A 26,860-nucleotide genomic window follows, 5' to 3' on the forward strand; every position below is an offset into this window, starting at 1 on the left:
ATGACAAAATGTCTAACTCATGTGGAGCAAAAAGGCTGTACAGTTGCTTGAAAATATGAGTTGAAAAATATGTTAGAACCTCTTTGCAACCAAAACAAAGAAGTCTCCTGAGTCTTAAATTGAACATGTCAGCATACAAAAGAAGAGATCACTTGTCTGCAGAGTTCTCTGAGGAGACCAGATATTTCCCTGTAAGAAAGTAGGAAGCACAAGGCTCAACTGTAACCAAATCAACAACAGTAATTTATCTAGAAAAAGAAAAAGAGTACCTCTTAACAAAGCAGTTAACTGCCTTGTTACCTGGCAGCGAAAGTAGCCATCATATGGTTGAGAGGGAGGGGTGTCCCATGGAACACCAGGAGGCTGAGGGCCCCCTCCCGTCAGTAGGGATCTGGAAACTGCTCATTTGCCTCAACATGGTAGATGAAACTGTCCTCTTTGCTAAACTCTAGCATGAAAACACCTTCTAACTGTGGTTTTGGCTCCTAAGGGTGTGCCTGGCCGATCTGTCACAGTTTCAGCTCTCCCTGTAAAACGTGTTAATGTCTGGCTCCAAGCTTCCTGTGAAGTTTGCTCTTGGTACCAGTGGACCTCAAAACTCTAGATCAGAGGAACACACAGAAGAAAATGGAGTGAATGTAGCTCACACTCATTTTAATGGGTTTTGGTTTTGACAAAAAAAAAATCATTTACACCATCTCTTATTGTCACCCTTAAGTGAAATCTGGTTGCAGACAGTTCTCCTGCGTTGATGATGAGCAGTAGTGGAATTTTCCAGGAAAATTGGAAGGGATGTTGTGGGGTCCATTCGTTTTAGGGGAAGGTAGATGAGTCCAATTTAGAGAGAATTCTGTTTTCTAATTGGGAGCGTTATGCTGTTTCCCTTCATTTGGCTCTGGATCCTCCCACCACTGGGAGTTCTTACACAAAGAGCACTATAGCAAGAGGTCTGCAGCCCTCACCTGACTGGTGTGTAGCCAGTACTGCAGCTTGGATTTGTTTTTGATTCGTGGTAGCAGCAGCCTGTACACTATGTGCTCACCAATGGTTGTCAAGATGGACAGGCCGAATCCAATGCATAGCAGCACGAAGAGTCCAGAGAAATGTTTGATGCCCATTTGTAAAGTCTGTGACAAAACAGGACAGGCCATAAATGCAATGATCCACATGACCCCATGTTTATAAATTCTTTTTTTTTTTTTTTAAAAAAAATGACGGTAGCAATAAGATTTGAACTCAAGACCTTCCACTGGCTAAGTAAGCACTCAGCCATGTGAGTCATGCCTCCCATGCCCTTGCATTTTTTTCCTGAGTTGGCTTGGACCACAATTTTCCTGCTTACATGACCAGCATAACCAGAATCACAGTTGTATACCATCATGCATTATTTTGATATGGTGTTTTTCCTTTGACTTTTAACTATGATACTCCCAATCTTGGGTACCTTTTCTTCTTCTTTCTTTTTATTTTTGGCTCAGATTCCTTTTTATTGGCTCCAAAGAAAGCTAGAGACTATTCTTCCCTGTGTGTGCAGTGAACTTTACTACACTGGAGGAATCAGTTGGGGCATGATTGAGGCTACCACAAAGCATAACTTCTGGGATACTGTCCAACAATTAATTTCATTTCCTAATAATCTCTGGAGTTGTGCCAAGACCCTGGGTAACGGCCAGCCCATGGTATCCTAGAGACTCAGTGAGACCAAGACAGAGACATAAAACAATATGTTAAAATACTGAATAGCTATGAAGGGAAGGACCCTTCTCTGAAAGAGAGTGAGCAGATGTAAGGATAAAAGATGAATTTAGATTTGCCAGGGAAATGATTGTCTAATTCAATGCTAGCATGTTACGGAGAAAGAAGTAAACCAGAGGTATAATGAGTTGAGCGAGGTCACAAAATTAAACAGACCTAGAGAAGAAAGAGAAGGAACTTAATCCTTGTTGGTCGCCAACTTTTATCCAAGTGTTTTGCATTGAGATAGGTATTATAACTCCAATTTTTTTTTTTTGGCCAGGCTTGGGGCCTGAACTCTAGGCCTGGGAGCTGTCCCTTAAGGCTCATCAGCTCAAGGCAGCGCTCTACCACTTGAGCCACAGCACCACTTCTAGCTTTTTCTGCTTATGTGGTGCTAAGGAATCAAACCCAGGGCCTCATGCATGCAAGGCAAGCGCTCTACCACTGAGCCACCTTCCCAGCCCATATAACTCCAATTTTATAGTTCAGAAAACATAATATGCAAGTACTTAAGTGGCAATTGGTTGGTGTTGTTTGCTAGAGATTTCTTGTCATTATGATTGTTAATTATTTAGTATTTAATGTATTAACATTATTGCTATGAGTGAAACATGGAAAATTAATTTTGGACATTAACATCAAACATCCAGAAAAACCTCTATGTAAAAGGTACTACTTTCTTATAAGACAGGTCAAGATGAAGAAGAATATAATGTATATCAAGAAATCTTGCCATTAAACATGTGGCTTCCCCCTGTTTTTTTGTGCACTAGGAGTAATTCATTTAGTTTTTGATTTAAAAAAATATTGGCAAATGCTTAAAAAGCGTCATGAGAACAACCACCATGGAAACTCACCATTGTCAACCAAGAAAAAATCCCTGCACATTCTTAAGTCAGATTTAAACTCTGAGTTGTCAGATCATGTCTGCTGATCTACACAGATTTACTACAGTGACAGGGTATAGCATTAGCTTTTCATTACGAATCAGCTAATTCATTTAAAGGTGATGTGACATGTGGTTTATAAGTCACACTCATCGACTATGAGCATAAATGCAGTAGCTAATAGAACAGATGTGCATAGCCAGGATCTAGGGCTTGCCTAATATGTGTGAGACTATCTTTCCCTCTCCTTCCTCTCATATACACATAAATCTTGTCTCTTAGACTAGTCTCTGCCCTCCTCTACCATAATACCCTATCTTACAGAGCATCTGAGCCTCTCCCTTCTTTTTTTTTTTTTTTTTTTTTTGTCGGTCGTGGGGCTTGAACTCTGGGCCTGGGCGCTGTCCCTCAGCTCTTCAGCTCAAGGCGAGCGCTCTACCACTTGAGCTACAGCGCCACTTCCGGTTTTCCGGTGGTTTATTGGAGATAGGAGTCTCATGGTCTCTCCTGCCCGGGCTGGCTTTGAACCACGATCCTCAGATCTCAGCCTCCTGAGTAGCTAGGATTACAGGCGTGAGCCACCAGCGCCCGGCTGCCTCTCCCTTCTTGTATCATACACTGTAGATAAAATGCCATAGCCAGACCACCTACTGTACACTCTAACAGAATCAGTTGTGGAAGTGAAGAATGGAATTTGCAATTTTTCCCCCCTCTGTAATTTCTGGAAGATTTTTTCCTCCTCAAGGATGTTTCTAAAGAATGATAGACAGAATATAAACCAACTGTGCTGAGGCCTTATTTTCCTCCTCTGTTTCTAAAGGATTGTCTAGTGGCTTGGAGATTGCAACATATGGCAGAGAGCACACACAATCCTTTAAAGTAGATTCATAACAACATCTTGCTACTAATCTCTATAGCCTCAGAGCAGAGCATGGCAGTTATCAGTTCAATCTAAATACTGTCAGTCACCTGTTTCTTATGATGATCTGAAGGTGGCAGCGGGTATAAAACTGTCTTGCCTAATATATCTGTTTCTTGCAATGCATAAATGGTGAGCAGCAGGGGCTACTTGCTCCATGACAAGCAACTCAGTTCTTTAGGCCTTAGTTTCCTCTTTTTGTGAGAACTGAGGTAACATTAATGAGAATATAAGACAGGTAAATACAGGTGCTATTAAAAAAATAAAGAGCTAGAAATGAAGCTCAGGGCTCAAGGCCTTGCTTTGTCAATTCTCAGCTGTCTGACCTTGGAGAGGATTCTAGATCTTTTTCTTTATGGTATCATCTATAAAGTTGAGATGATTGCTACACTTCACAAGGTTGTTGTGATGATTAAATGACACAACAAAAGTCATATCAAAAGTTAGGGGACTTGCTCAATAAATGTTAACCACAAGAAGTTGTTTGGAAATAAATTAGCATCTGGCTATCAACCAAGAGAGGGGATAAAACGCTCAACGCTCTCTAACTTGGAAGTAAATGTGATCAAGTCCCTCAAGTATCTGGTTCAATCTTTCCAGTGCTAAAACCAGATACATGACCAGTTCAAGGTCATTACCACAAAATCTGATATAGTGCTCTTATCTAGACTGAGCAATTCACTTTAATTGAAGATATATCAGCTGGATTTTTTCCTTGTCGCATTTGAATATGAAATCCAACCTATTTCATAACCCTGGTAATAATTTCCAAATTTCCATATTTTAAAGTGTCTATTGCAAGGTATATAAATAATCTAAGAGGTGCTCTTGGCTGGTATCACACACATTCACTTTCATCACATTAAAATTTCCTCACAAAGTCAAACAGGCTGGGCTGGAAGAATTCTCTTTTATATGTTCTGTAGTTCACAAAAAGTCTATTATCCCTTCTGCACATGAAGGGCTGGAGAGGACTTTGATGTGGTTTCCTTTGTTTCCTTACTTGGCTAGGATCACACAAATGTTCAGCTAATTTGGAGTGGGTGTAACTAAACATCTGTGAAGCCTCATGCCTCCTTTGTAGAGGCGTAGGTAGGGTTAAAGGCAAAGAATGACTGTAATGAACATATTGTATTTTATGTGTTTTACTTATTCCCATGGTTTGAGATCCTCAAAAATAACCTTGGAATGGATGCTTAGTTTAATAATTAGGTAAAAGCCACACAGGGAAGCTCAATTAGTTGCTTTCATGTACACACTAATAAATCACTCTGATAACCCTGTTATAACTACACGACCAGGTGTGTTTGTGTCTTTGTATTAATTACCACACAATGGGTTATGATTCACATCACTACAAAGTTGGGAATACTTGGTTACGAATACATTTTTAAAGAACTGAATAGAAATGAAGAGGAATTCCTATATTATAGGGTCCCTAATCTGTGATACAAAAAGCGTGACTGGGTGCCTTGGTAGATGGGTGTAATACCAGTGATTACATGTGTGGGCTTTTATTTTACCCTTTTTCTCTCTTCATTGGTTGCTAGCTGCCACAAATGAGATCACTCTTGTAGAATAGATCTTATCCTGAAAAAAAATCACCTGAGTGGTGTCCTCTGACTAGCTAACTCGAGGAAGAGTGTATTTCATTCTTCTAGGCAATTTATATGGGGAATGGCCCTGCAAAGTGGCAGCTGTGAGGACCATTGTGGCCTTGCTCCTCTGACAGCTTGGTGGCTTCCGAGAAATGGGAATATTCAGGATGCAGCAGTTGTGTTCTCATTGGTAAACTGATTCCCCAAAACAACGCAGAATTGAAAGCTTTTTGGTCTTTTCCATCATGTGCGCCTCCCACCATGACTAATCTCAGACTGCCAACATGAGTGAGTTGGGAAGACGGGTCCACAGGCTGAATCTCATTGACACCAGTAGGCTCCTGCACACCCCTGGGTGTAGGTCTGCTAGGGAGGGAGGAACTCTTGGCTGAATGGTAGAGGAAAAGCTGCCTGATAAAGACTGATCTAAGAGTCTGAGATTGAAATGATTTAGCACTTAGCTCCTGCTGTCAGCTTTTATCTGGCTGTTGAGGACAGGATTGCCAATCTCTGCAAGACTGAGCACCAAAATAATGCCACTCCAGCATCCCAGGGAAAGTCCACTGCACTCTGAATCTTTGCCTGTGGGAAGACTGGCTTTTTATCTGTCCTATTCCTTCCCACTGGATTGGGACTGAGTGCGAGAGGAGTCAGCACTTTCTGGCAAGGTCTGGGGAGGTTCTGATTTGACTGTTAGTACTAGAGTGGAGAATCCACTGCCACTAAGGTTGACAGGTGGGCTGGACACTTGGTTCAGGCTTAGCATTTCTCACATGAGCCTTAAAAGTTCTCTTGGTGTGTGTGTGTGTGTGTGTGTGTGTGTGTGTGTGTGTGTGTATGTGTGTATCAATGAGAGATAGGCCTCACAAGCAGATTTATATCCCTTAACCTTGCTGAAGTGTTTCTAGAATAGTGTGGGAAAAGGAGCTGTAGTCTGTCACAGGAAAAGATGGGCTTTGTTGCTTATAGTGATTAAAAGAGGATCAGACCAAAAAAAAAAAGAAATATATTTGTGTCTATTGTACACTAGGAAGGTAATAATCTTTCAAAGATAATCAAATGTGACAAATAAATGTAAACATTTCACCCAACACCGGATAGAAACTCTACAGTGTCCCCTTGTGTACAGTTTCAGGCAGAGGAAGGGCACTTCTACAGATGTTCTCATTTCGTTTTGAGTTTTCAAAGGTCTCTTGCACTTGGTCTCAGAGTCAAAAACAGAGAACAAGACCTTTATAAACACAATGTCTTTCTCTTTCCCCACTTTTCTTCCATCTTGCTCTTCCGCACTCAAGGCATTATCCTGAAGCATTGAGATGTTTAACAACACTGCGTTGACGATGAAAAACCAGGTTGGAAAATGCTTGGTCAAGACAAAACACTTCCCGGTTAGTGAGAAGACCATTTTGTTGAGAGAGACAGAGAGAGACAGAGAGACACACACAGACAGAGACAGAGAGACAGAGACAGAGAGACAGAGACAGAGAGAGACAGACAGAGATAGAGGAGAGAGGAGAGAGACCCACGAGGTGGGGAGGAGAAAACAAAGCAAAAGTTGCTTTGGGAAGTGGTCTTAAAAACAACAAAAACAACCCCCAGAAAACCAAAATCTCCCCCCCCAAAATAACCCAAGCCCCAAGGCTCACACCATCACAACCAACTTCTTGTGGACCTCCAGGCCTCTAACCACATTGCAGAATTCCTCAAAAGATATTCTGCCATCGCCATCCTTATCCAGGACGATGATGGTCTTGTCCACGAGCTGCTGCAGCTGCCAGTCCTTGAGGTTGTCGCCCACCATCATCTTCAGCACCTGGAAGAGCTCGCCGTTGGAAATGTAGCCGTCGTTGTCCATGTCATAGATTCGGAAGGCAAACCTCAGCTTCTCCTCCTCAGCCCCCTTCACGCTGAACTGGGAGGCTCCCATGATGAACTCTCGGAAGTCCACCACGCCGTTGCCATCCACGTCGAAGATCTCCACCACTCGCTTCACCAGCGGGTTCTGCTTCAGCTGGGGCAGCGACAGGAACTCCTCCACGCTCAGCGCGCCCGACTTGTCCAGGTCTATCTTCTTGAATCTCTTGCCCAGACGTCTGAGTTCATCTTGGTCAAAGTGAGAGCACATCTCCGATGGGTAGCTGGCCTCATTTCCCATGGCAGAAACCAGGTGGACGGAGGGTCAACGGCTGCCAGGGGGTCGGCAGGATCCGAGAACAGAAGCAGGGCACGCGGGGCGCGTGGAGAATGGAGACGGGGCGGCGCGCGCCCTGGACTCCCTAGGACGGTTGAACCACTCAGGCTAGTGGGCTCGTGGCCTTGGGGAAGGGACATATTGGGCTTCAGGAGAGAGGAGGTGGAGGTCAGTCTGGAGAGGAAAGCGGAGGGGAAAGGGGCCCAGAAAGGAAGGGAGAGGAGTGGAGAGCTGGGGACTGCGCAGTAGAAAGAGAGGCAAACAGCTGAGCCGACTCCTTCTCTCCAACTTGTTGGGAGATTTTCCATTGCAAACCATCCCAAGGATTTTGTCTTCTCCTTTCCTCCTTCTCTCCTCAGGGAGAAAATAAGCCCCAAGTAAGCCAGGACCACACCCTTAATTACTCACCAGCACACCGACATAGTCTGCACCTACTAAACAGATGTTAACTGAGCGAGGGAATGGGGGACCAGGGCTCACGCTTGCTTTGCAGGCCTCAGGTGGTGCTAAGTCAAAGGACAGGCCACAGGTGGGTGGAGTCTCTCGGAGGAGAAGCCAGAAGCTTTTCTTGGAGGGAGGGGAATGTGCGGTCCAGAGTCTAAGACCCGCTTTAAATGGTCACACGGAATTCTACAGCGTGGATCCTATTCCTCAGAAATAAACACAGTTGTAAATTTGGGATGTTCTTCCAGAAGACACAAGTCCCCAGAACACAAGGCTTGTAACTCTGTGGCTTTGCTCCCTGTCTTTGTGGTCTGGTGCCTGCCGGCTGTCTGTGCCCTGCAGAGTAGGTTGGTGATCTGCAGTGTGCTCAGAGAACTCCAGGCACCGGTGTGTTGAGATTGACAGTGGTCTCCAGGTGACTTCAATTCCCCACTTCCACTAGATTTCTTCTTTTTGTTGAAGATGAATTGTACAGACTGCCCCAAGTTCCTTCTTCCTTTAAGGGCAGCACATCAATTACTCTCAAATGCATGAGAAATAAATGTAGTCCAAGAGTAGCATGGTTCAAAGGGACTTGGGGGAAGCTCAAGCCACTACATCAAACTGAAGGGTAAAAACCACGCTCTGGCTTTAAAAAAAATACTAGCAAGGTGCTGTCTCCTTTAGTTCAACCAAAAGGTCAGGCTGAAGGTCACCACATGAAATTGGCACAATTGAACCAGTGGAAACTTTATCATTAGGTTGGCCATTTTAACAAATAATAATCCATCGATACACGCATAGAGAGCACATATATACGTAAAATAGAATGTATATTATGTAACAACACACACAGAGCTGATCATAGGTATTAGATGAATTCCCCTATCTGGGGAACATGGTCCCATGGGAACATATTTCCATCTTATCTGCTTGCTTTCCAGTTACTCAGAGAGATGAATAAGGTGTAGCTTTAGCACAAAGCTTTTAAATTTGCAGTTCTAAAGGGATCAGCAGAAATTATATTATGAGAGGTATGAAATCTGTGTTAAATGCCATCAGCTATTCGGGTCTGTTATCTTTCTAGAGCACAAAGAACTTCCTAGACTCTAGGCCCCGGAGAAGCTCTGTGTTATTTTTCCCCATCCCCCAAGGGGGCTAATACATAGACCATTCAGTTTTATGAAGATTAAAATTGAGAATAGCCAATATAAATTATTGTTACTAATTTTCTTTCTATCTGCTGTGTAGCAGTTTCTATTTTACTTTTTCTTTTGGTGTGTATATATTAGTACTGAGGCTTGAACTCATGACCTGGGTGTTGTCCTTTAGGGTTTTTTTTTTTTCCTCAAGGCAGGTGCTCTACCACTTGAACCACAATTCTACTTCCTGGCTTTTTGGTGGTATAATCGGAGATAAGAGTCTCATAGACTTTCCTGCCCAAGCTGGCTTTGAACCACTATCCTCAGCTAGGATGACAGGGGTGAGTCACTGGCAATAGCCTTAGATGTGAAATCGCAAAGCCAGAAGATCTGTCAGAGAGATGGCATGAGTCCTTGGATAGATATCCTTACATTCTGCTGCCAAGTACTTTAGCTGCAGTTTACACCTGTTTGAGCACTGATTGTGGATTCTCTATCTCAGCTGTGAGAACCCAGACCATGGAGATTCTGTGCCCATCCGCCACTCTCCCCATCCTTCTCCTGGGTAATTTCTTGATGGTCATGACTTTGAAAGGAGTCACGAGGATAGACATTCTTAGTGAGCTGTGCTCCTCTCTGCAGTGTATTACTAGGAAGCAGTAAGAGGTGGTAAGAGAGCATGGGAATTAAATATACTTTGTTCGAATCTCAACTCTGCCCCTTATTAGAGACAAGCCCCTAAGGGAAGCCATTAGTCTGTCAGCCTCTGTTCCTTAACTGCAAAATGTCACAATAAGCGCACTTGCATTATCTGCTGCATGTGACTGTTTGGTGTGACAGATGTAGTGTCTACAGCCATGTGTCGTAGAAGGAGAAATATTGTACAGACACTGCCCGGAAGACGGTGCTACTCCGTTCCATCTCTTTCAGTGTACAGAAGCAGAGTTTTATTCCTGAACTTTGCAGAATGAAACATTATGCTAGAGGTACGGCCAGTGCGAGCTTGAGTTCCCCATTGCTCTCCATTTCATAAACGGCATAGTCTAGCAGTAGTAAGGGACTCAGCTTGGTTGTATTCCAGCTCGGTTGTTTCCCTAGTCATTCTTTTCATTCATGGAAAGCACTATGTGTTAGTCTGTCATTTGTCACTGTGGAGCGGACTGTAGGAATTCACTGTAGTAAGAGACCAGGTGGATGGATGGATGTGGAAGAAACAAACCAGAAGCACTCCTGTCAGCAAGACATTATTTGTTTTCCCCCTCAAGGATTTTCTGATGAAGAGCTGTGAGATGGTCAAAAGAACTGATGGTAAAAAGAACTGATAGTAAGAAATAAACCTACTGGAATTGGAAGTGATGAGATTTGAGGGTCCAATTCAACTTCCTCTTTCCAGGAGAATTGGTTGTCTGAGTAAGGTATACGACCATTGTTGAGGCTTGCTGGGCAACCCTAACCTCCAGCCAGAAGTTCTCTCCTCGTGGGGGTACATCTCATTGCACCAATAGTGACTCCAATATAGTCCATGGAGCCAGTCAATCCCAAGTTTAAAGTACTTACAAAGCATATGAACTAGTGCCAACACACAGTAGGTCTCCACTGTTTGTATTGTGTCTCCTTTTCCCATCCCTACTTTTTGTTTTGTGCCAGCACTAGGGCTTGAACTAAAGGCCTGGATACTGTCCCTTAGCTGTTTCCATTAAGACTGGTACTCTACCATTTAAGCCACACCTCCTACTCCAGCCTTTTGTTGGTTAATTGGAGCCTCATAGATTTCCTGCCTGAGCTGGCTTCTAACTACAATCCTCAGATTTCAGCCTCCTAAAGTAGGATTAGAGGTGTAAGCTACTGGTGTCTGGTGCCTTTCCTACTTCTTTATTTGCTTTCTCTGAAGCAGAAATTTGACTCTGGCTACATGTGCTTTATCTTCTTTGCAGGAGAGGAAACTTGCTTCAAGTTTAAATACATTCATTCAACAAATACAGATGGAGTACCTCCTCGATGCCAAAGCTCTGTGCCAGATAGTGGCCTTTACTGTGGCGATAAACCATAGGAGTTGGAGAAATAAGAGTTTTGCCATTGAGAAATGTAGTTTAATAAGCATTATTATGCCAGTCATTTGGTCTTTTATGTTCATCATGTATATTTAAAAGGATTAGGAAAAAGACGATTGACTTCCTCTTGTAATTCTGGGATGGTGTTTAATGGGGGTTTTGAAGTGTGTAATTTTAAATCAAAGTTTTGCTGTCTAATAACTCTGTGACCTCAGGCAGAATTAATTATCAGAGTCACTGCTCCTTTGTAACACAAGGGAAACTATTGAGAACTCGGCCTCCTTTCACAGATTAAATGAGATAGGATAGTAAAGAAATAAGGCTCTATGCCTCATACACAGTAGGCACAAAAATAGCAGCAATGATTATCCTGGCCTACTTTAGGCTTGCCTGAAAACTCTAGCAGAACCGTTTTTGTAGAAACACATGCACAGGGGATACTGTCAACATTCATTTTGCTTCTTAACAATGCTTCTTGGGCATGTACTAGGTGAGAGACCCATTGGCAGGGAACCAAATTTCCATAGTTTCCTAATACAGATAACTTCTCCGAGGTCCTATATGATGGGTTTTTTACAATTTTGTTGGAGAGAAGATCATTAACCAACTTAGTATGTAGATCCAGGCCTGTACAGGAGTCTGTGATGATAATTCCAGGTGGGAGGTGCTGGGAGAGTTCGCATAATAGGAAATCTTCACTAGGATAAAGTAGTACTTGAACCAAAATCTCAGGAAGTAGAGAAATTAACTAGATATTCTAGAAAGAGGGGGTGAATGTTCATGACAGAGGAAATGCCACGATTCTGAAGACCCCAAGACCCATGTATTAAAGACTTAGTCTTCCGGCTTGGCGCAAATGGAGAGGTGTTGGAATCTATTTGAGGTGGTCCTAGTGGATGGTCTTCTGGTCACTGGGTCTTGAATGGTATGGTAGGATCATAATGCCTTCCTCTTTTCTTTTCCTTCATCCTAGACATAAACTGAGCAGCTTTGCTGGGCCATGCATTCTGGGTCATGATATGTCATCTTGCCAGAGGTCCCCAAAGAATGAGACCAATCTATCAAAACCTCCAAAACTGTGAGTTAAGATCAACCTTTTCTCTTAATAATTTTCTCATTTCAGATCATTGGTTATAGTAATGGAAAGCTGATGAACAACTTCACTTGCCACTAGGTAAATACAATCTCTGCCTTCACCATCAAAGGTCGGGCTCTCTGTGTGCATCTCTACCTTCACATGGCAGTAATTTTATGAGGACACCCATGATATTGTATTTGGAGCCTATCTTACTATAGTATCAAGTAGTACTAGTTAATCACATTTGCCAGGATTCTGTATACAAATGAGACCACACTTTGAGGTACTGAGGTTAAGACTTCAGGAGCTCAATGTATTTTTGGGGACCACAAGCCCATAACACTAGACCTGAAATATAGTTGGCTAGAAGGGTAGAGGGCAGAAGCAAATGTAAGACCCCTAGCTGACTAGCACTGGGCTTAGATGTTGTAGTAAGCCACCCTTAGGATTCAGTCATAAGCTCCCTTCCTTCCCCAAATACTCTGAAATATAACTCCCACTTCGCATTTGGAGGACATATCCTTAGAAACCTAGGAGAACAGATCCAGGCTGCTTCTCACATTCTTAGATTTGGTTAAATGACGTTCACGCGAGACAAAAACCTGGCTTTTCTGGTTATTTTGCAATTGCTCACTTCAGAGACACACCACTAGATGGCAGTCTTCCCCCACGTGCATGCCCTGGTTTCTTCAACTGGGAATCTTCAGGGCCTGGGCATTACCTAGGGCAGAGATTGGGAGGAGGAGCCACATTGCTGTGATTCCCATACACTTCCGTGATGGCAGTCTGAAAAATGAGGGAAGAAAAAGGCGGCCTCACAACACTCTAGTCAGTTTGAGCAATATTCATACCTTCCAGTTGCATAGTACATTGCATTTCATAAATATTCATGAGTTCACTGAATTTAGCCCAGAAGAGAAAAGCAAGAAATATTGGCAATATGTGGTCATGGGTGTAATTTATGCCAAAGCAGTTTTTATTTCGGTGAGATCTGTTTACTGACATTACCAAATGGCGAATGGAACACTTACTGGATTAGGTTTCTGCGGGTCAGAATTCAAATTTCAATCATTTCTGGAGAAGTAGCCTTAACTTGGCATTGACATTGGGGTGGGGAGAGCCTGATTCAGAAATGTTCAGGTTCCAACCTGCCCACAGAACCACAGGACCCCGAAATGCCAGTGGGGATACATAGTAGACAGCATTTATTTCTTCCTCTCTAAAGATCTATTTTAAGGGTCACCTAATGGTTTGTGTAAGCCCCCTTCAAATTTCTCCACTCAAACCCAGATGCTGAATTGTCAGAAATCAAAAGCACACACTATAAAAAGAGTGGATCCATCCTGTGGAGGTGAAGTTCAAGGCCCTTTTGTAAAGTGGAAATTGTAGAGTCAAGGATTTCTCAAGTCCTTCCTCCAGAGTCCTTCCATGATGTAACATATGAAAGGAAGAAGTGAAGAAAGTTTATGTGGGAATGATCGGATGCATGTCATGAGATACTCTTGATGTTTTGTTTTTTGGTGATCTGTGAATTGGGGCCAAGAGGGATGATAAGACTCTGGTAAACTGTTATTCTTAACCAGTGAGCTTTCATCTTTGAGTGTTGGGGTATATTCTGGGAAGGCGGGAACTTTTATTCAGTCACATTTTCCATCAAGAGTTTTATGAATAGAGCTTGCATTTTGAAACAGGTCTATTGGTACTCTTGGTGTGAGAGGCTGAGGGGAGAATTCTAGAATTTTAGATGTTGCTGGTTTTCCCAGTTACACAGTAGTGGGCTGGGAGTCAATCTGGCTAGGGCTTCTTAAAGAGCAGAAACTCCTTATTATTCCAGATTGTATTTCGTATGAAAGCTGGAAAAGATGTGCCTGCCCTTGAGGAGGAATTAAAGAGGCCACCAGGAAGAATGCAGGGAGAGTTAGAGGCCTGCAATTGACAGTGGTCCACCTATGGCTACAAACCCACTGAATCCAGGAAGGTGGCCACATACAGTTTTAGAGTCCCCAGGACATGCATGATGGCGTGCAGTGCCCTTAGAAGGCAGAGATAAATTTAATGGTCTGTGATTTCATTCCTTCGTGTCTTGCCTATATTTTGCACGGGGGACTCCTTCCCCTGCAAGGGGTCACCTCCTCCAGGAAGCTCTCTCTGCTTTATCTGAGCGAATTGTGCTCTTATTTATGTTACTGTTCTACCTTCTATTTTTCCTCTATTGCCTCTGTGGTGGCCTGGACCCAGGGGCTTGTTCACAGGTCTGTCTCCCTGCTTGGGAGCCCTGGATTCATCTTTGCTCTGGCAAAGATGGGGGCATGCAGACTGATAGGTTTACTACATACTTGCTGAGGGACAGATGATGGGTAAGTGAAGGAATAAATGAATGTATGAATTTTATTCTGGCTGTAAAGTAGTGAGAGGTGAAGCCTTTCTGAGATGAGGTTGGCTTCCCTGTCTTCATGCCCACTTCTATTTTACAACCGAAAATGGCCTGAATACACAGCTTTGTGTTTCTTCAGATTTCCAGGAAGTACTACCTGGATAGGTTTCATCTGACCTTCTGCTTAGCTTAAATATTAAACTTAATTACTCAGGCTATTCCCAGGGAAGCACTCAGCTGTCAAGGTGGTGTTCGACATATATGCGTTTTCAATTTAAAGCAATCTACAGTCATTAACTTGCCTTGCCTTGCCATAACTTTTGTCAGCGCTGAATAGCAGACAGCAGTATTTTAAATTGGAAAAGGGAAGGGGTAGAGATGAGAGGGGCGGGGAAATATTGAAATGAGACCTCACTGTCAGGAACAGAAAAGAGAGCATTACAGACCTGCCTATCTCTCAATACCCTAGTCATCCCCTTTGAGTTCTTCATACAAATTCATGGTAAACTGGACCGAAAGTCGGTATACAAAGTCTGGTGTGGCTTGGGTTGATCGCCTTTGGCTATCAATGTATGTAGTTGATGAAGCCTTCACTTTCCTCACTCCTAAAACTCAGTAGAGGGAAAAATAGATCTGCTATGAGGAAACTATATATATATATATATATATATTCTGTGTGAAAAAAATACCGGTGGATGAACAAATATGAGGCACAGGCCCACATCGTAGCAGTAGTTAGAAGCCAGTCTTGGGCAATGGACAGGAATGGGGCCCATGGAATCCTTTGTTCTATCTGTTTCTGGGTCTGTGCCTTCAGAGAGTTAGGCCAGAACTGTGCAAGAGAATCGCAGCCTCCCTTTGCTGGCCTTGTTACTTGTTTGGTTTTTTTTTTAAATATTTATGACAAGGAAACAAATTTAGAGATATCAAATGATTTGCCAAAGGTCACACCATTAGTTTGCGGTAGAATCAAGATAAATATGATAACTTCTAAATCCAAACTTGCTATGTGTAATAATATCCATTTTAATGGATATTATTCCATTCTTTACTCCAAGCCAGAAACATAAATCATCATCTCCCTTTGGAAAAGGAAGGAACCCACAGAGGTTAAGCAATTTGTGTTCGTGACAGTTTAATGTGCCTTTTTGATGTGGTTATTTTGATACCAGGGTTATTTTTACTTCTGTATCCATACAGTTCGCCTAAATAACAAGCCATTTAAACTTCACCTTTTAAAATTGCTTCATAATGAACTTAACAGACATTGCCACTCCATCTCTGCCCTACAGTCCCATCCTGTAGGTGGGTAGAGTTCAAGGTTTGGGAGGCCAAGAAGAAGGGACGAATGAAAGGACATGTGGAGCTGGTGGGCAGGCACGGCTGAGATGCAGGATGGAATAAGGTCAGGAAGGGGTCAAGTTGTCTGCTGTGCATTTTCCTAGATAATAGAAATGCTGAGGAGTTTCGTCATTTACTTTTGTACTGTTTCAAAATATATTTCTTCTTTTCTCGACCCCATGCAATCACCTTTTTAGTTAAAAGATTGCAATTACTCAACCCATTATTTGAAAGGAGACACGCAAAGAGAGGTCTCATTATATGTCTTACTAATGTCTTACAGACCCAGGGCTGCTTGCTAATCCCTGATGTGCTACCTGCTTTCCCTGGCTTGCAAATAACTGATATCACCCCATGTAATCTGGGCTATGGGTTCTGGGATACAGCTTGTATTCACTTCCATATCAAGCGTCTTGCTTCGTGACTTTTGTTTCCCTTAATACAGAATGACAAACCAGTGTCCTCTCCCCTCCCAATTCAATCAGAAGCCCTTGTATCAATTTGGGATGATATGTATAAACTTGAGGCTCAGGGACTTAGAGCTGTCTCTTTATAGTTGTGGTAGAAACAGGGTGATGTGACTCCCAAGATAGACTCCTTCATCAATCCAGTGAACTTGGTTACATTTTCTTCTCCTTCCTGATCAGGGCAAGGTAGGATCTCTCTCTGTCTCTGTCTCTCTCTGTCTCCGTGTCTGTGACTGTCAGGGTCACTCTGCAGGCTGGACCTATATCTGCAGGTGCAGGAGCTGCACCTTCTCAGATGATCAGGTTGTGGACACTTATCTGAAGCTGGCTTATCACTCATTTGCCACAGGAGTCTGTCCCGATATTTTCCCCTTCCAGGTCCACTCTCCTCCTTTTTCACCATGTCTTGTGTTCTGAAAATTGGCTTCTAGGGACTGCATAGCTAGACTCCCATGTTTAAATATGTAGTGGTAGAAGATGGAGGTGGGTGAGTTGGAGGCTGAGATGGGCTATTTGTTCCTAAACGTTCCTCTTACAAGATCATGCATGATGGCTGTATCCCTCACCAAATGGCACGGCTCCTAGAAAGCTCCTTTATATACCTTTTTAGGTTCTCAGAAAGGCTCTGTCCTGGGGGACTGCCCTGTTCATGCTGGTCATCATCATCCCTCCTCCTCCTCCTCCTCCTCCTTCTTCTTCTTCTTTCCTCCTCCTCCTCCTCCTTTTCTTTTTGTCTATCATGGGGCTTGAACTCTAGGCCTAGGTGCTGTCCCTGTGCTCTTCAGCTCAAGGCTAGCACTCTACCACTTGAGCCACAGCACCACTTCTGGTTTCCGGGTGGTTTATTGGAGATGAGTCTCATGGATTTTGCTGCCTGGTCTGGCTTTGGACTGTGATCCTCAGATCTCAGCCTCCTGAGTAGCTAGGATTACAGGCACGAGCCAGCGGTGCCCAGCCATGCTGGTTTTCTTAAGCCATCTATTTGCAAAAGTTTTCTTAAAATTCTTTGATGTTTCTTTGCGTATGCTATCTATTCTCTACCAAGAGCACTCTTTTTCTTTCTTGACTGATCTCTTTTAGTTAAAAGGTGAAATTATCCAACACATTATTTAAAGGAGATTTGTAAGAAGAGGTCTCCTCAAATGCTTTAATAATGCCCGGAAGAATTTGGGGAGCTTGGTAAGAAGATGTGATTTTCTGTCTGCTGTCCCTGGTTTGCAAATAACAGATTTCACAAAACTGTTGCCCTAGAGCTCTTAAATTCACTCAGAGCCTGTAAAAAATGACTTTTTCTTTCTTTCTTTCTTTTTTTTTTTTTTGCTGAGTCAAAGGAAGATGAAGGAAATTTACACCCTGCCATACATTTTCCCCCATGGAATTGATCGACAATGAGGCCATGGTTGTGCTAGGAGCATTGTAGGAAAATATCAGAGGTCAATTTAACATTCCTCTCTGAAAATTGCCCAAGTCTAGTCTGCAGAATTAGACCTGCAATTTCCTTGGTGACTCTGGGGAGCAGATAAAGCCCTAGATTTTTTTTTTTAATAAATGGATTTATCCTCTAGAGAAACTGCATCTGGACAGCTCTGGGCTTGTAAAGGAAAGAAAGGGTGAATAGATCAAGGTTCTCACAGGAAGCCAAGTATTAATGTCCAATGGCTAGAAATGGAGGACAAGTATCTTTTAAGATTTAGTACCAGGTGACCATATACTTCCTTGTCCAAATTAAGACATGTTTCAGATTGGAAGGGGGTATTTAATTTCTCTATGAAAACAAATATAACTTGGATTTCATCCTTCCTTTCTTCCTTCCTTCCTTCCTTCCTTCCTTCCTTCCTTCCTTCCTTCCTTCCTTCCCTCCTTCCTTCTCTCCTTCTTTCTCTCTATATCCCCCCTTGCTCTTTCTTTTTTTTTTTTTTTTTTTTATCATGGGGCTTGAACTCTGGGCCTCGGCACTGTCTCTGACCTTTTTGCTCAAGGCTAGTGCTCTACAACTTTGAGCTACAGCACCACTTCAAGTTCTCTGGTGGTTAATTGGAGATAAGATATCTCTTGGACTTTCCTGCCCAGGCTGGTTTCAAACCTTGATTCTCAGATCTCAGACCCCTGAGTAGCTAGGATTATAGGCATGAACCATCAGGGCCCACAATAACCTGTATTTCTATCTGGAATGTAAAAATGGCATGTAAGATCAGAAATCAACTGAGGAATGTCTCTTCCTTGAAGGGTGTGGAAAGTACAGCTCATAACATGCCTACTTCTTCAGTATGGGACCCTGTGCCCACCCTCTGATCAAAGCGATAGTGGAGAGACAAGGCAAAATAGGAGGGCCATGTTCATGAAACTATCATCTCATCTGCCACTCTCAAGAGCCACTGAGAGATGAAGGTAAGGCTGAGCTAGATGAGGTGATTTTCCTACACTAAACCAGTGACAGACTTCAATACAGCTTGTCTAATTACAGAGCCAGCCCTTGTGTCTCTGCACTAACACAGCCTCACAAAGTATAATGTGAGGCAAACGGCAATAAAAGCATTAAAAGGCACGTCTTCTTCTTTGGTCTTTCCTAGAGGAAGTTAAAATTAAAGTTAGGTATAGTCTTCACGTTTCAGTACACTAAGCAAACAATGGCCTTCACAAAGGAGACTCAGCTAATAAACCGAGAATGGGTTTCCTTTGGTTATATTTTATCGGTAGGTTCTGTGAGGATGATTCTGAGATTCTGTCTTAGGATATTCAAGGCAAACGTGCCAGTCCATGCACCAGCAGTGGAAGTGCACGCAGGGAGCCTCCCTGGGAAACAGTTGCTATTGGATAGAAGAGGCCATGACTTGGCGCACACCACCACTCCTGAGAAGGAACAGCTCCATGCCTGTTCTTAACACTCGTGGACGCTGGGGTCTTTCTCTCTCTCATCTCTGCACACACATGTGTTGGCAGAACTTCTCCCTTCCTTCAGTATCTAGAGATCTATTTAAGGATATACCTTTCCTACTTGTTTCTTCCCAGCTGAACTGGGGATTGAGTCTAGAGTGTCTCAATCACCACAACTTGATCTAGTAACAGTTTCTTCTTTTTTTGGGTGGGAGGTCCGGTCGTGGGGCCTGAACTCTGGGTCTGGGCGCTGTCCCTCAGCTCTTCAGCTCAAGGCTAGCACTCTACCACTTGAGCCACAGCGCCACTTCCGGCTTTTATTCCTTTTGCTTATGTGGTGCTGAGGAATTGAACCCAGGGCCTCAGGCATGCAAGGCAAGCGCTCTAACACTGAGCCACCTTCCCAGCCCCTCTAGTAACAGTTTCTAACCCAACACTTCCAATGGACTACATGAAAGACTCTGCAATGGCCTCTTTTCCAAATTTGATTTGTTAAAAATCTTGGTTAACATGATCATCTCAACAGATACAGAAAAAGCATTTGATAAGAGCAACACCCCCTTTACAAACTCTGGAGAAGAGAGGAATCCATGGAACATTCCTCAATATAATAAAGGCTGTATATGACAAACCCACAACCAGCATTATACTTAATAGTGAAAAGTTAAAAACATTTCCTTTAAATTCAGAGGATGAGATAAGGATGTCTGCTCCCTTCACTGTTCTTCAATATTGTATTGGAATTCCTCGCCAGAGCAATGAGGCAAGAGATAAAAATAAAGGGAATTCAAATAGGGAAAGAAGGAGTAAAACTCTCCCTCTTTGCAGATGACATGATCCTGTATTTAAAGAACACCATAGACTCCTCTCCCAAGTTAATTGAGCTGATCCAAACTTTGGCAAAGTAGTGGGGTATAAAATTAACCCACAAAATCAGTATTTTTTCTGTATATCACCAATAAGAAGAGTGAGGCTGAAATCAGAAAAGCAGTTCCATTTGTTATAGCCTCAGGAAAAAAATACCTAGGAATTAACTTACCAAAGAGATGAAGGACCTCTATGATGAAAACTTTAAAATCCCATAAAAGGAAATTAGGGATTTAAGATTTAAGGAAGTGGAAAAAGCTCCTGGATTGGATGGATTAACATTGTGAAAATGGCAATACTGCCCAAAGCTATCTACAAATTCAATGCAATACCCATCAATATCCCAACAATTTCTTCAATGACACAGAGAAAGCAATCCAAAAATTCATATGGAATAATAGAAGACACTGAATAGCAAATAGCAAAAACAATCCTTAACAGGAAGAACAGTGTTGGAGGAATATTAGTACCAAGCTTCAAACTCTAGTACAAAGCTGTACTAATAAAAACAGCTTGGTACTGGTACAAGAATAGGCCTCAGGACCTATAGAAGACCCAGAAATAAACCCACAGACCTATAGCCACTTAATATTTGATAAGGGTGCCCAAGGCACAGGATGCAAGAAAGGCAACCTCTTCAATAAATGGTGCTGGCAGAGTTGGCTATACTCGTGCAGAAAACTGAAGGTAGATCCTTATATATCACCCTGCCCCAGAATCAACTCCAAATGCATCAAAAACCTCAGTGTAAGACCAGATACACTGAAAACATTACAGGAAGTGATAGAAGAACCATTAACCTTCCTTGGCACAGGTTGAAATTCCTAAGATCCAGAGTCACAACAAATCAAAGACAGACTAGATAAACAGGATTGCATCAAACTGCGGAGTTTCTGCATGGCAAAGGACATAGCTAGCAAGATAAATAGAAAGCCCACAGAATGGAAGATCTTTACTAGCTATGTGTCAGACAAGGGCCTCATAAATATACTCAGAGCTAAAAAAATTAAACCTCCCAAAAAACAAATCCTCAAAGAAACAGCAATCCAATTAGTAAATGGGCTAAAGAATTAAAGAGAGACTTCACCCAAGACAAATAGGAATGGCCAATACACACATGAAGAGATGTTCAACATCTCTGGCCATAAAAGAAATTCAAATCAAAACAACATTGTGATTCCACCTCACTCTTGTTAGAATGGCCCTTATCAAGAAAACTAACAATAACAGATGCTGGTGAGGATGTGACCAAAAGGAAATGCTACTACACTGTTGGTAGGAGTGTAAACTTGTTCAGCTTCTCTTGAAAGCAGTATGGAGGTTCCTCAAAAGACTAAACATAGAGCTCCCTATGACCCAGCAATCCCACTCCTGGGCATTTATCCAATTGACCCCAAGCCAGGCCACACTAAAGCCTCCAGGACAACAATGTTTATTGCAGCATTGAGTGCCATAGCTAAGATATGGAATCAACCCAGATGCCCCTCAGTGGATGAATGGATCAAGAAAATGTGACATACACACACAATGGAATTCCACGCTTCCATCAGAAAGAATGGCATTGACCCATTCTTAAAGAAATTGAAAGACTTGGAAAAAATTATATGAAGTAGAGTAAGCCAGCCCCAAAGAAACATAGACTGCATGGTTTCCTTTATTTGTAACAACTAGAATGTGCCTATAAGTCTGTAAGCTCAATGGACAGTAAAAAACAAATAATTACACCTGGACATGATTAATTAGACAGCCATCTAAACACTCACACAGTGAGAACAAAGGAAGGATATTCTTAGAAGAGGATCACAAGGGCTCAATAGCTACACAAAATGATGCTTATCGCAATGAACTCTAAGGAATGGAAGTAAGAGTGTTTTATATTATACTGTTTGCATTTCTTTTTTTTTAAATCTTCTTTTCTTCTTTCCTTTTTTTCCTTTGGTTTATTCCCGTTTGTTGCTGTCTTTGATTTCTGTACCCTTTTAAGTTTATCTGATTAAGGGAGGGGAAAGGAAGCACAGAAACAGTGGGACAAAGAGTGAAACAATGCAGCGAAACCCACTGGGGCTATATAGTGAGATGTCAAACACACACACACACACCAATCACGAAAAAGAGAGAGAATGCTGATAAACCCATATAGGCCATTCATAGTGAAACCTCAAGTTCTTGAGAAACACAAGTAATGTTACAGTTTTCCTAGATGGGTATATGCTAACCCAAATGTTAAAAGCATTAGTTGGCTTTCTTCTTCATCTTTATTTATTTTTGTTGTTAGTTGTGGCGTTTGAACTCTGGGCCTGGGCGCTGTCCCTGAGCTCTTCAGCTCAAGGCAAGCGCTCTACCGCTTGAGCCACAGCTCCACTTCTGGCTTTCTGGTGGCTCAATGGAGATAAGCGTCTCATGGACTTTCGTACCTGGACTAGCTTTGAACTGCAATCCTCAGCTCTCAGCCTAGGATTACAGGCATGAGCCATCAGCACCCAGCTTCTCTTCCTCTTTTTTAACCATAGTTCTATGTAGTATGTATCACTCTTTCTTCAGGTTTTAGAAGCTGAGGCTCAGAATGGTGGAGCCACAGTGTGGCACTCTCGACTGCACCAAGAAGGAAGTGGCAGGAGAGGGCAGGAGAGGGATCTGGGAAGTGGGCTAGAGCTGATATCACAGGGCTTTGAAGGCTAGGTTGACCTTTCAGGTTTTGTCCCATGGACATGGCTGGCCATTATGGCTTCTAGCAGAAGAGTGAACAGCCGTGAGGAAAAATCATTAGCGGAAGGCAGGGGGTGAACTCACACCAGTTAGAGCTTCTGAGTTGTCATGGTGAGGGATGATGGTTTGGACTAGATGGATGACAGCAGAGACAATAAATGGCCACACGAGATATTTTATAGGGGGAGAAGATACGGCTTGTTGATGGAGGAAAAAGGTGAACATGAGAGGCATTAAGGATCCCTGATGGCATCCAGAATGAGAAACGAGATGCTCACAAGTACCATTACCACAAGGTGAAGCACAGGAGAAGAAGCAGGTCGAGGAGTGCAGATCAAAGCTTTAGTTTCGAAGAAGTGAAATGTGAGATGCCTGTAGGATATTCAAGAAGAGATGTTAAACAGGAAGGTGGCCATGTGTTCTGGAGATGAGAAAGATCTGGGCTAAGGTAAATGTTTGGAGAGAGAGACTTATTTGGAACCATTTGTTTTCAGATCTGTCTTTTTTCATATATTTTTTTTAAATGTCAGGATGACCTTGTACTTGGTCATTTTCTCCTCTTTAAAAGTACTTCGGTCTGTGCCTTTGGTTATGCTTTTCAATCTCCAACTGAATCATCTAATTACATTGTAAAAATATAGTATTTCTATGTAGGAAGAAGTAGATTTTTGACCATTTTTTTTTTGGCCTTAGGAAAATCACTTAGTACATGTGGTATTAGTTTCTAACATATAAGAGACAGGAATTGTTTATTTTCAGATTTGAAAAACCTTTGATTCTGCTATCTAACAACTGCTAGTTAAGGATTTACTGCTAGATAGTCACTACTGGAAAATGAACAAAACTTTGATTATATTTAAGCACTATTGTGAAACCCACATCATGACCAGCAGTGATCAGTTAAATCAATTACCGTTCAGGCTAATCCCAGATGCAGTTACTATAGGTTAGCACATCATGTCTTCTGTACTTGTGGATACAGAAGTTGAGGAAAAGTAGAAATGGAAACTCTGACCCATCTAAACAGCATCACATTTAAATAGAAGGCAAATACGTTTCACTGAACATTCCTCTAGAAATTGGCCTCGCTTCAAGCAAATTTAAGAATAATCCAAATACCAAGCAGAGTCCTAGTAAATTAAACTGTTTGAAATATTGATTATGAGGCACCAATAATAGCATTGCCCCTATGTTCTTCAAGGTAAAACTCTATAACGTTACCAGAAGTCTTTCCATACCTCAGTGACAGCAAAACTTCTCTTGCCACAGGGAACCACCTTGTACCATTTGTCATGCAGCACATCCATAAACCCATGTGACTTGTACTGACTGATTAGCTCCGATATATTGGAGGTCAGCGGAGAGTTGGGTGGGAGACCAATGCCGTAGCCTAGAAGAAAATACAATCCCACATGAGTCTTTCACACTTCCAGAGAGGTGGTCCACCATAATTGCGCGACATTGCTTTAGATCTGATAACAAAGGCAGGGTGAATTGATGCTCTCTCCTTCAAAGGACTCAAAGATGTTCTTCCATATGTTTATCCTTAGATCAGCTTCATCTCTGAGTGATGAGACTGATCTGGAAGGGAGAGAGATTGGTTTTCTTCTACTCTTCCCTCTCTTGGAAACAATCTTTGAGATCGTTGCAAGGGCTGAGAGTCCCTCTCTACCTCTCTCTCTATGAATCCATCCTTTGGGTGTTAAGGACACAAAATTAATCATAATCTTTTGTTTATGATATTCTCTTGTCATTGTTAATGATACCCTTGTGAATTTTTGATTTACTTTTGGATAATGTAATAAGACCCTGTGAACATATAAGCATGAGAAATAAAACATCCACAAAAATTAAAAATAACTTCATTTTATCAGAAGAGTCATATGTGAAATAGTGAAGACATGGGTCAATACATCATTTATACCTTGAATAATGGAATGAAGATTGATTCAGCTGCTTTGGAAAACAATTTGATATTACCTTGTAGAACTGAATATATCTATTAAGACCAGTAATTCTGCTCCTAAATACAATTCCAAAGAACTCATCCACAAGCACATCACTATACATGGTCAAGAAAGTTTTGAGAGAAATTGTTTGTAATCCCTCAAACTGGAAACAACTCGAATGTTCTTTGACAAGGCAATGGGCAGTTGTGGATTCTTTATGTAGTTGCAACACCATATAACATAAACAAACAAATTAGACCTTGGTGCACTGATATGCATTGGTAAGCTGACTCTTGCCAATATGTTATTGAGGGAAAAGCATCAGTTCCAAAGGGTATTTATAGCACAAATCCATCTTGTAAATATAAAAATATTTAAGACAATATATTTTCAGGAAGACATATGTATGTGATGAAAAAAATGCTCTGATAAATTAAAGGTCCAAGACTATAGTTCTGCAGGGTGCAGATGACTGGAGACTGGCTGGAAAAGAGAATGAAGATAGATATAATTGCAGTGGTTTTATTGATCAGCTTAGACTGCATTCCCACACTACACAGCTCTGCTTGCTTTTGAAACTGTTAATACACTGTTAATCTCTTTGACAAGCCATGTGCAAGAGGCTAATTAACTACATCTTGTTTTTAGCAATTAGAAATCATAGTACAAAAAGATTATATATATATATATATATATATATATATATATATAGTTCTTCAGATGATAGAGGAAGATAACTAAAAAATATGTTTAGTTCCTTTTTCATAAATAAAGGGTTAAAAGCTGTCAAGGATCCAAAGATATGTCCTAGAAACAAATGCCTGCTGTAATTATTTTATCTTCCAACTGAATTCTAAAGCTATGAGTTTGTTCCTTTTTAAATGCAGATATACAAGGCCCCCTTTAAATCTATGAGAACTGAGATGTGTATATAAGCAACAAAAAAGACATAAATAATGCCAAACAATTCTAGAGTGTTAAAGAGTTGTGTATTTTTTCCCCTTGGTTAATTTTGTTTGTTCTTTAACAATTCAGAGTCAAGGAGATGATGACAATGTCAAAAGCAACTTTTGAATCTTCTATTCTAGGAGCTATGTTGTGAGCCTATTTTTTTTTAATCTTTTTGTTTTTGGCCTAAGTAGTCTTAGTTCGAAAGGCAAGACTGATAATAAAAGACTTAGAGGTGGGCAGCTGTTTATTCTGCTGATGCTATCATTAAATAACATTTTTAACTGGGTAACTTTTTATAAGGAAGTTACCACTTTTCTTTAGCAACTTACAACGAATGCCATTGACAATTCGGTTTGTACAAACATTTATTTGGTATGTATTTACATGTCAGGTTCAACAGGAGGTACATGTGTAATAACACTCAAAGAGTCACTGACTTACCCATCCCTTCATTCACTCATTCATTTAGCCATGGCATAAATATTTTATTGAGTAAATAGACCCTGTGATAAGAGGACAAGACTTAGCAGTGAGAAGGGTCTCTCATGCCATGGAATGTTCTCTCTGTGGGGGAGATTAAACAAAGCAGCCCATTTCTAATGCATAGTTCATTACAACTGAGACAGGTGTCATGAGGGAGAAGAACAGGGACATGCAAGAACTCAAAGTAGTAGGGTTTGGAACTATCTGATGGGTGTGGGTGGGTAGGATAATTAGTTTGGGCCAGGTTTGTTGAATGTTAAGTGTTTTCCCACTGAAGCAATAGTTTTCAACAATGGAAGCAACAATGCAGGAACAATTTCTAATATTTATCGAGGGCTTACTATACCCTAAGGAGTGCTCTCAGGTAAACATTTTTCATATTCTACCCTGTTTTTGTAAATGATGCACTAAACCCAGGTTGCGTGCTACGCGTGCTGGTACATGGTTCAGTTACTCTGGGATTCCAGACATAAGAATCAGGAGATTCTGAGGCCTATTATGTGCCAGACACTGTTCTGCATTTCCCTCTAAGGATCCATGTAAGAATATGTGTTGTTTAAAGAGACTTCAAGATTAAATGACCAAACTAATAATATCACACAGGTAGTAGTTGATAAAACCAGTATTTGAAAGTAGGTGTTCACCATATCTCATACCAGTCAGGGGACTATTTGATATATTTCCTTCTCTTTTACAGTATGGGTCTGATCTCAACCTCTATATTGGCTTACTCTCTTCAAATCAGGTAGTTCCATAAAAAGTCTCCATCACCAAAACAAGTGGTTTACTTTCAGAAGACAAAAAATAAGATTATTCATAGAC

At 41.7% G+C, this 26,860-nt stretch overlaps 2 protein-coding genes across 2 annotated transcripts in view; both read right to left on the reverse strand.

The window, feature by feature from the left end:
- Grin3a (glutamate ionotropic receptor NMDA type subunit 3A) overlaps nt 1–26,860 on the reverse strand; it is a 142,544-nt gene that overhangs the window by 3,395 nt on the left and 112,289 nt on the right. The window contains exons 6-7 of the mRNA XM_042697173.1: nt 23,894–24,045; nt 963–1,127 (exon numbers count right to left, since the gene is read on the reverse strand). Coding sequence (XP_042553107.1) covers nt 963–1,127; nt 23,894–24,045 — 317 coding nt within the window. The remainder of the gene's footprint in view (nt 1–962; nt 1,128–23,893; nt 24,046–26,860) is intronic.
- Ppp3r2 (protein phosphatase 3 regulatory subunit B, beta) lies at nt 6,784–7,299 on the reverse strand. The gene has a single exon (XM_042697185.1). It carries the CDS (start codon nt 7,294–7,296, stop codon nt 6,784–6,786), a length of 513 nt encoding a protein of 170 aa, XP_042553119.1. The 5' UTR covers nt 7,297–7,299.

The sequence above is a fragment of the Dipodomys spectabilis genome, unplaced genomic scaffold, assembly GCF_019054845.1.
Source record: "Dipodomys spectabilis isolate Male_0828 unplaced genomic scaffold, ASM1905484v1 ptg000006l, whole genome shotgun sequence".
Classification (NCBI taxonomy): Eukaryota; Metazoa; Chordata; class Mammalia; order Rodentia; family Heteromyidae; genus Dipodomys; species Dipodomys spectabilis.